This window comes from Acartia tonsa, chromosome 14 (assembly GCF_053477335.1).
Source record: "Acartia tonsa isolate MP-2025a chromosome 14, ASM5347733v1, whole genome shotgun sequence".
Classification (NCBI taxonomy): domain Eukaryota; kingdom Metazoa; phylum Arthropoda; class Copepoda; order Calanoida; family Acartiidae; genus Acartia; species Acartia tonsa.
The window spans coordinates 1,563,330-1,574,263 of record NC_137273.1 but is presented as its reverse complement, the minus strand read 5'-3'; the positions used below and the strand labels follow the sequence as shown (position 1 = coordinate 1,574,263).

At 32.9% G+C, this 10,934-nt stretch overlaps 1 protein-coding gene across 1 annotated transcript in view; it reads left to right on the top strand.

Annotated features, from left to right (window-relative positions):
- The first annotated feature begins 6,344 nt into the window (after positions 1–6,344).
- The window catches only part of LOC145306157 (putative chitinase 2), an 86,565-nt gene continuing 81,975 nt past the window's right edge, over positions 6,345–10,934 (top strand). The window contains exons 1-2 of the mRNA XM_080148135.1: positions 6,345–6,513; positions 6,886–7,025. Coding sequence (XP_080004261.1) covers positions 6,970–7,025 — 56 coding nt within the window. The 5' untranslated portion in view covers positions 6,345–6,513; positions 6,886–6,969. The remainder of the gene's footprint in view (positions 6,514–6,885; positions 7,026–10,934) is intronic.

Below are 10,934 nucleotides of genomic sequence, written 5' to 3'. Positions count from 1 at the left end.
TGGGCCAAGACATTCTTACTACTTATACAATAGTGTACTTAAGTACAGTTTTTAAAGTCTTTAGTACGACGGAATCAAACTCAATGGCATACCATTTTGTCATTTCTTTTAGCTTGTAATGACAATAAATCCTTATAATAAAGTAACAGGATGTGTATCTGTCTGTGTGTAACGAAGGATCTCGCTAACCGCTGAACCTATATGGTTCTCCTTTACAGTGCATATTTTTATTTTTTTTGGGGGGTGTCTGTCTATCTGTACCAGAGTATCTAGCTAACCGCTGGACCGATATGGTTCTACCTTACTGTATTTATAACAGATCTACAGTACAGATGTATGTACAGATAACTACCTCCTTCCCTTTTTCAATGACCTTTTTCGTCTGCTAGCAAATTTGTTTTCTGCTACTTGGCTGCGTTAATATAACCGACACCATTGGTTGAGTTTTAGTGACACAATTGAAAGATGGCACAAGGACACTGCGATGTGGAGATACAGTTATTTAACACCTTTCCCCTCTAGTGTTTTACTCATGGGAAGGTTAATAGATATTTTTACTTTTTCATTTTTTAACAAAAATCAAAACTGAGGGGCCGACTTCCCCCTTCCTTCTCAAATGCCCCTAGAGGCCTCTAGGGGGCGTAGCCGCTATTTGCAGATAAAGTATTCCTCATATTTTATAACTTAAACCATTTTACTCAGAAACTTTGGGTACTTTTACTGAATTGTGATCATGGTAAGTACAAAACTAGTAGTGTCCAAACTTTTAAACCAATAATTTTGATATACAGACGGAATATACTTGTTTGCCATCATTCGGAATGTATATCAATTTATCGTCCATTGTCTTATCCCCTGGCAAATATATTCCTCAATAATGGTCAATTAACAAGGATGGTGGCATCCAAAAATTTCTGAATTTAACAAACGAGCATAGACACTTGTAGAGTGTCATAACTTAATATGCAGAATATAAATGTAAAGATATAAACAAGATCCTATAATAAAGAAACAGGATGTCTATCTGTTTGTCTGTCTGTTTGTACCGAAAAATCTCGCTAACCGCTGAACCGAAATGATTCTCCTTTACAGGGTAGCTTCTCATAGTTCCAAGGAAAGTTTATAGCCATTTGTAGTATATAAACTCTTTGTAAAACTGTATACATACAGAATTCTGTTTAAGAACATACTTATATACATGCCTAAATTAACGAAAAGAGACAACGGACAGACGGATTTATAGACCCAAATTATAGAAAATCTTTCCTTTTTAACAAGAATTAAAGCATCCTTAAGTTGCAAAGCAAAAAAATAATTGATGGACAAACGGACATTGTGTGTTTTAAAATTAGAAAATTGATATTTAGAAAATGAAAAATCATGAAACTTTTATATGTATATCATAGCGGCTACGCACCTATCATCTAGGGGAAAAGATTTAAAGAAAAATAGCCTAAAACCGCCCCAAGACTTAATTCTAAAAAAATAAAACCATCCCAGGACCTATGTGAAGCTTCCATAAAATGGAGAACTCAATAGGTTAAGTAGCCATTGAAATCTTAAGCTTCACAATAAAACCTTGCTACTTTATATAATAGGATATATATTTCATACTAGCAGGGTAGGAAGGAGTCGAAAAAATATTCTAAAACCAATCGGGACCTATATAAAACTTTTCCAACAATGGAGAATTCACTTACTACTTTACATAATAAGGATATTTGTCTTTTACAACATAACCGTTAGACCGACGGACTAATTATGTTATAAAATGGATGCTCATTTGTTTAAATGTAATCATCATAAATAATTCAGACGTCAATCTTATATAGGATCGACCCAGAGATCTAAAGGCATAAGACAATAGCCGTTAAATTGTTGAACATCCCCAAAGATGGTAATATAATAAAAAAAATAAAAAATAATAATTACTTTCTGTATATTAAAATAAATGGTTGAAACGTTTCAACACTTAATTTAATGAATCAACCAATCAAAATTTATCAAAGTCCCAAAAGTTAATAAGCCAACGAAGAAGAAAACGTAATAAGTAGCCCATTGTCCCCTCTTTCTCTAGGATCGACCTTTTTTCCCTAAATACAAATATACAATGGAATTAAAGAGAAGCTTCGCTGCTAGAAAAATGGGAACAGTTAAATTTATCTTTCATTTACGTACCCATGAACGCGAGACAAAGATAGATTTCACATAATAAACAAGTTGAAGTTGTTCTTACCCCCTTTTCTCCCCATCCCTTCCTCTTCCCTTTCTCACATCTCTTTCCTTTACTTACCCCTACCCCAACCATTTTCCCTTTCTCTCAACCCTTTCCTTTTTCTTTTCCCTTTCCTTACCAGTTTTCCCTTCCCTTTCCCTTTATCCCGCTGTTACTATCCAGTCAGGGAGGAGGTGGACATTGTGCTGTTTATTACACTAGTCCCCAAAGCATTATAATATACACAGTTTTCTTATTCGTTGGCTTATCAACTTTGGTGACTTTTACTGAATTCTGATTAGTTGGTTTATCAACAGAAGGGGTAATTTTGTGTACAATCATTGGCTATGTACATCAATTTATTGGCCATTGTCTTATCCCTTTAGGTCCCTGCCATCCCGCATATATTTCTAATTTTTATAACCAAGTTTACTCAATTATGCATTTTTAGATTTTAAAGGGATAGTTGCACGAAGTGCATTTGAACTTGAATTTAGTGAACTGCATATTTTTTTCTGATCAATAGTTTAAACTACAAGGACATACATTTGAAAGAATTACAATTTTCTACAAGGTAGTTTTAAAAATATCAAGACTTGAAAATCTTATTTTTTGGATATATGTTACTCAAATAGCTGTCCATTTACCACAAAAATAGCACGATGACTATTTTGTCGGTGCCTAATTGATTGCTATTTATTGTAATACAAAACTATATATGTTAAATATAAGTTTGTAACTTTTGCTTGAAATCATTTTTCTGAAATGCACTTCATGCAACTATCCCTTTAGTTTTATAAATGCACTTTCCTTCATTCGTTGGCTTAAAAACTTTTAAAAGGTACTTTAATTGAATGTTGATTGGATTGTACAAATTAGCAGTGTCTAAACTTTTCAACCAATAGCGCAAAGATTTTATATGAGGACTTCTAATAATCACACATATCGTATTATAAAGTCATTCCTTCATATGTTGGCTTAAAAACGTTGGGGACTTTTATTTCATCTTGATTGGTTTGTTAAAACCTGCAGTGTCCAAACTTTTCCACCAACAATTTCTATCACAATTTATAGTGTTACACATTAATATTAATTCATAATCTTTTGTCTTATCCCTTAAAATTCCTGTAATTTTCTTTGAGCACGTAGTGCAGTAATGACCCTATATATGCACTTATTATATGGTTACCCCCCCCCCTCTCCTCCATCACCCTCCCCTTTTTCTCTTTACAACACATGTAACACCCCCTTACCCTAGACCTTTAGAAGAGAAAAACCGGGTTATAAGTGCCACCACTCTCACTACCCCATCCCCTCCTCCCCCTATGCTCCTCGCTTTTTCACTTTCTTTCCCCCTGCGGGCACCCTTCATCCGCTCGTAGATTTTTGGCGGTTCCTAAAGTTAGACTCATGCAAAATCACAATAGGTTTTAACGTCAAATCGTATTGCGATATTATAAATCTAAATTCCTAAGAAACCACCACGCACCTTCCCTCTCAAACTCACCTTTGTTTGAAATTAAAATAAGGGTTGCCACATAGGGAAGGTTTTTGTCCATTTTTATTCATAAAATGTGTTTAAAAGGTAAATTAACATGAGTTACCACAGGTAAGGTTTTATGCTTTTTGGTTAGGGGATACATCACTTCATTAACAACAATATAAATGAGGACTTCCCTTCCAGCTCTATAGGGGAAACGCCAAGAATAAATATTTTTTTCTTCTGTCAATCAAATAAACTTTTAACTAAGTTTAATTTATAATTGATCAAATCATATACAATTTATTAGGGTAGCCTAAGATGATAGGGGTTTCATTAGGAATAGACATCAAGCAATAATCCCCAACTCCTAGGCTAGCCAAAGAAATTGTACAGGTTATGGTTTTTAAATTTAGTGCTTATAAAATGGGGATAAATTGAAAAAGAATTTAGCTAAAAAAATTCTGAATCACATCATATTAGAATAATGGTCTATTCTAATATGACATAATTTTTATAGACACTATAAAGAGCTTCCATAATATTTTTTAGGGACTAGCGGCTACTTTTAATAAATTTTTTTTTGGGGGGGGATTTGAAGGTGTCCCACCCTCCAAGAAAATAGCCTAAAACCACCACAGGACCAGTAGGTATATTCCCTAAAGATTAAAATCCGACTTGTTCAGTAGTTACCGAGATCTTAAGGGGCAGACGGATGGATGAACAGACAGACATCACTCTACTTATCATTATAAAGGGTGAGCAAAAAAAATGCGTACCTTTTTAAAATTCAAATTGCGCGGCTTGTGTTAATAGTAGAAAAATGTTACGCATACCGTTAGAACCGCTAAGACTTCTATTTTTTGGAAATATAAAAACGATTCCTGTGCTACGCATAGTTTAGGAGCAACATGTTAAAATGTCCCAACTGATGTAAAACTTGACTTGCGAGTAAATTTTAAAATATAACTAAAAATTAGAGAAGATATTTTGCAAAAAGAGATGCCTACATTTTTTAATTTCAAATTGCGCGGCTTGTGTTAATAGTAGAAAAATGTTACGCATATCGTTAGAACCGCTATGAACTGTATTTTTTTGGAAATATAAGAACGGTTCCTGTGCTACAAATAATCTAGGAGCCAGATGGTAAAATGTCCCAAAATTTACTCGCAAGTCAATTTTTAAGTCAGTTGGTACATTTTAACACGTAGCTCCTAAACTATGCATAGCACAGGAATCGTTTTTATATTTCCTAAAAATAGACTTCTCAGCGGTTCTAACGGTATGCGTAGTATTTTTCTACTATTAACACAAGCCGCGCAATTTTAATTTTAAAAAGGTACGCATTTTTTTCTGCTCACCCTTTAGTTAATAAAATTATGATAATATATGGATTTTGAATGTAGAAAAAAATCATGTGTTTTACAAACATTATTTTTATAAATAATAAATTTGGGTCACCATTATGCAAAGGAAATATTCTTTTTTTTGCTAATTTTCAAAGGAAATGATTATTTTGTGATAAAACTCAAATAAAACAAAAATATTTTTTTTCTTAATTTTGTTTTAGTCAAAGTATATATATGAAATAGTTCAATTTAAAAAACTTAGTACATAAACTCATTTGAAGTTACCTATCTAACATCTAATGTTGTCTAATGAGATTTTTAACTGCACTTTTTGCAAAACCTTTAGTGAGATTTTTAACCCCAAACAATAAATCTGTTGGATATCTTTGTTTAAGTCTAATTGTACATACAATTAACATGATTTATTCTGTTAAAACTTTCTGTTAGCTTTTTGTCTAAAGCTTAAGATTTCAATAGCTACTTAACTTATTGAGTTCTCCATTTTAAAGAAACTTCATATAGGTCCTGGGATGGTTTTATTATTTTTAAAATCAAGTCTTGGGACGGTTTTAGGCTATCTTTAAATCGTTTTCCCTAAAGATAATATATATATCTATATACAGCCATAAAATGTTAAAATGTATACAAATATTAAAGTTATCAGGAAAGGTATGAGACTTTAAAAGTAAACAGCTTTAACCAACAATGAAATTAATTCGGAAAAAAATCCTGAAACCTATGCGTGTTTTTCAGCTGTCGTTGGGGGGCAACACATTGTAAAATTGACAACGTCTTCATTTGCCCCCCAAATATTATTTTACATTTATTTTGCTTGTTGGTTATACCTTATACCTGGATTGTAAATCAGAAGTGTCTATACATTACAACCATTATTTCAAACCAAAAAGGGGTGTATTTTGTTTATTACCATTGGTGATGTATTTTGGTTAGCAACAGAGAGAAGAGGAGACAATGGGCTGTTTATCATATTTTCTTATTCGTAGGCTTTACAACTTTGGTGAATTTTGAGTAATTTGTTCATTAAATTAAATGTTCAAACAACTAATTATAATCTACAGAAGGGATAATTTTGTGTATTATCATTGGGTATGTATATCAATTTATCGGACACTGTCCCCTTCCTCCCTGATTTATACTATGGTTATTTGGCAACCCCGTCTATCAGTCGAGTGAAAAGGCTCTCCCCACTCGTACAGTGCTTAGACTAGTAGCGCCGCAGCGTATACACACACTGATTACTACGGCAATACAACCCGCTGGGACTCGATCGAGTCACAACCCGAAATTGTTGTTGCCCCCCCCTTTAAATACCCCCCTACCTCTGTCTCATTTTTACCACCCAAAAAATCCACTAAAATTTGACCTTTACTAGTTATACAATACAGACACACTAGTTCTCAACCAAAGAAATTTTCTGAAAGTCTGAATTTTTGTGAATAATTATTATGGTGATTTAATTCAGTTGATAAAAGGTTTTGAATAGTTATTCATCGCATCGTATTATAGACAGCTTTCCGCAGTTATTAAAATTATTAAGATTTAAACCAGTTTTGTTAGTCCCGAAGGTCCGGGATAACAAAACTGGTATTGATTTTATGATTTTTCTTTTAATAGTCGTGGAATATTGTCTGTAATACACTTCTACACATGATTTTTCCGTATGGCTGACTGATACGGTTTGAATCCAGTGGATATTAATCGGTTTCAATGCCATTCTGACAAATTTTTATTTTCAACTGTTAGCTCAAATCACAAAGGTTTAATTTTAAAAAAAATTGTTTTTTGTTTAAGCTTTAATCAACTGAATTATTATATTGCAGTTTATGTGAAAAAAATCCAAAAGAAAGAATTGGAGTGACTGAAAAAAAGTTATTACAACTTGTGGTGTTTAAAAAAGTGATAAAATGGGCGCTTTAATACAAATGGGAGCTCTACTTTTGGCTCTGTTTGCCCTTGTTAGGTAAGAATTTTTTGTGCAGTTTTACTCCTCCCCCCCCCCCACACCCACAACTTTTTATGAAGGGGTTACTTTAGGTTAGGTTGTATTGGGTACTGGGTAGCCCCACAGGGTTACATACCCCCGGTATCGGCCCAGCAGGGTTAGTCGACTGTCAGTGGTTTGAGCTTAAAGAAAAAACTACCTCCTTCCCTTTTTGTAAATATTTTCCCGGGTTTTTTGAGAAAAGATTGATATAATTGATTAACGGAGCTGCTCTTTAAATCCAAATTTAATTAGTTAAACTTACACAGAATTTGTAAAGGCGGTGAAAAAAAGGAAGGCCAGCCTTCCCATTTTATTTTTAGGTTTTTTTGTATTTCCATTTCATACAGATGTTAATAGATTTACAAAAATATTATTTACTATATAAAATAATATTTAGTTATAATTTTACTGTAATTATCAACTAGTTAATTATTCATTATTTTGTAATTCTAAATTATTGATAGTATGTGTAAAATTAAATTTAAAATTTTATTCTATACAAGTTTTTGCTTCTAAACTAGGCAGACAAACATCTCGTTACTTTTGTATAAGGATTATAAAATTGACTCTTTTCCAAGAATTTATGTTATGTTCTTAAACATTTGAAGTGTCGTACGGACATTCCATATTTATATAGCTGCACTGTAGGGATCTAAAGGGATAAGACTAAATTTTAAATTAACCATTTTTTAGATTACAATTAGTAGTTTAAACTGGACACTCAACTTTAACTAACCAATCAAAAATTAATAAAAGTCACCAAAGTTGTTAAGCCATAGAACACTAAAACTTTATTAAAAAGCTTTGGGGACTTGTGTAATAAACATTCCAATGTCCCTTCCCTCCCTGACTGCTCTGAATAAAATTATATTTGTTATTAAAAATTATTAAAATTTGAAAATAAACAAAACCTTTGTGTTCTACTATACATTTATTTAGAGAAGGGAGGGGACATTGGACTGTAAATTACACTGGTACCCAAAGTTTTATAAAAATTTTAGCTACTTTCAATTCAATTTGGTTAGTTCTAACTTTCTAACTAAAAAGGGCAATTTTGTTTACCATCATTTTGGATGTATATCAATTTATTATCCATCTTCTTATCCCTTAAGATCCTTACGATTTGCTGTTATGACACATCTGCGGAAGTAATCGCACACCAATTGTTATTAGTTAAGAACAGGTGAACATTGTGTTATGCCTAATCAATGATTCCCCCAATTCACTATTATAATTATTATTAATTTTTAGTAGCGAAATGACTCTATAATTCAGTCTATTTGTTCGTCAATACGTCCGTGATTATATCATGTCTGTCTTAAGCTTTGCTTCTTATGGATGTTGTCATCCTTATTTTTATAAAATACCTTTTTTTGCGCTTTCACATTAAGTTTCTTATTGTGTATTGATAACCACTCCTTTTGTTTTAAAATAAATTGAAAATAAGTGGTGGAAGGGGGTAGTTTTTCGTTTGTTTCGTACTTTAGGTCAGGTTTGGTTTAATTATAATGGGTAATGGGTCAAGGACGTCCAAGCTTTTTTATTTGGGAGGGGGAGTAATCACCCCTTAACCCCCCCTCCCCACCCCCCCTTGTACGTCCTTGTACTGGGTTTAGGTAAGGGAAAAAATTCTACCTTTATTTTTATCTATAAGGGAGGGGGGCGGGGGTTGGTTTTCATTGCTTAAGCCTTTTTGTTAGTGTTCTACTTATGACCATAATTATCCTTGTCAATGAATTGATGTACATCCCAAATGATGATACACAAAATTACCCCTTCTGTAGATTGCAATTAGCGGTTGAAATTTGTACACACAACTAAATGAGCCAACCAATAATAATCAACAATACAAGTCCCAAGAGTTAATGAACCAACAAAGAAAACATTATTATAAAACTTTGGGGACAAGTGTAATAAACAGCCAATTGTCCCCTCCCTCCCTGCTTGTTGTCAAGTTTGGTGCCAAGACAGTTGAAATTTACTACTTTTTTGTTTAGGGAAGGAAGAGGACATTGGGTTGTTTATTATACTAGTCCCCAAAGTTTTATAATAATGTTTTCTTAATAGTGTGCTCAACAAGTTTATTCTTTGATTGTCCAAACGTTTTCCCCACTAACTGTAACCTTCAGAAGGGGTAATTTTGTGTATTATCATTGGAGATGTACAACAATTTAACGGCCATTGTCTTATCCCTTTAGATCTTTAACTTTTGTGTTCCTTAAAGACAGTGATTGATTCGTCCTGTTGGGGTAAAGGGATAAGACAATGAACGATAAATTGATGAGAGACAAAATTATCCTTCCGTAGATTATTAGTTGAAAAGTAGGATACTATTAGTTGTAGAACTAACCAATTAAAATTGGTCAGCGAATTAGATAACATGGTCATATAACAAAACTTTGATATGATATGATTTATTAGCAGTAAATTACAGATTAATTTAATACATTTTAAATTACATCAACTTAAATTTTTTAATATATTTACAAGTTTCACAAATAATATAAAATAATACTGGCTACTTACAGGGTATGGCATTAAAGTAGCTTTCTGGTTGCGATATTTAAATTATATTTTAGTTTTTCCACAGGGATAACACTTTCTCTCCCTGCATTGAAATGTTATGTACTTTGATATACACTTATTTTTTACATATTTTTTAACAGAACTGGATCTTTAAATCATTTTAGTGGTGAGCCAGATCGGGGTGAGCCGAATTTCAGCCAATCACAGCGCGGCATTTCATATAATGCTGTGCTCTCATTGGTGGAAAGTTGGCTCACTCCGATCTGGCTCACTACTAAAATGATTAAAAGATCCAGCTCAGCTTTGGATAAATTTAATGATCTTAGCTCACCTGCCCAACTATTCCAAATTTTCGGGATTTTTGGGTACCAGTATAATTTACAGTCCGTGAATGGATTTTTTTGGTTAGATCCAAACTTGTCAACCAGATTTTTATTTATCCTCCATTGTCTTATCCCTTAAGATCCCTGGTTAACTTGTAACTTTTAGAAGGATCGTTTCTCGTATTCATTCGAATCCGGTGGATAGAAACCGGTTCTCATCCATACGAAAAAACTATGTCTAGCATCGTATTATATCCAGCTTTCTACGAAAATAAAAATGTACAATTATAAGATTAAAACCAGTTTTTAGCCGGTGCCTTCGGCACCTCGGGGCTAAAAAAAACTAGTTTTAATCTTATAATTGTACATTCTATATCCGCGGAAAGCCGTTTATAATACGTTGCGAGAAATAACTATTAAATTACATCAACTTTTATAGATATATTTAGTTACGTTGACAAAATAAGGGTAACTGTACTACAGAACTTTTAAAGTCAATCCTGACTGTCCTTCGGCCCAATTTTCATTTAATTTTTTGATATATTTACAAGTTTCTCAAATAATATAAAATAATACTAGCTACTTACAGGATATGGCATTAAAGTAGCTCACTGGTTGCGATATTTAAATTATATTTAGGTTTTTCCACAGGGATAACACTTTCTCTCCCTGCATTGAAATGTTTTGTACTTTGATATACACTAATTTTTTTTCCTTTTTAAAAGCGAAGCTTTTCTATAATTAGGGTCGGTCTGTCTGTACGTCCGTCCGTAACGGATAGCTTTTTTCGTTAATTTAGGCAGGTTAGAATTGTCCAATCGATTTCAAATTTTGCTTGGTGATTCCTTTAGTAGTTAGGTACAATTTAGAAAGCGTAGCAACTCTATAATCATTACCGAAATGTCCGTACGTCCATTTTAAACATGTTGATTTTTTTACTTTTTTAACATCAAATTTTTATTTGATCTAATCATCAGATTGATCTGATTTTTGGTATATTGATTCCTTGGACAACAAAGCATAATGTTATAAGCAA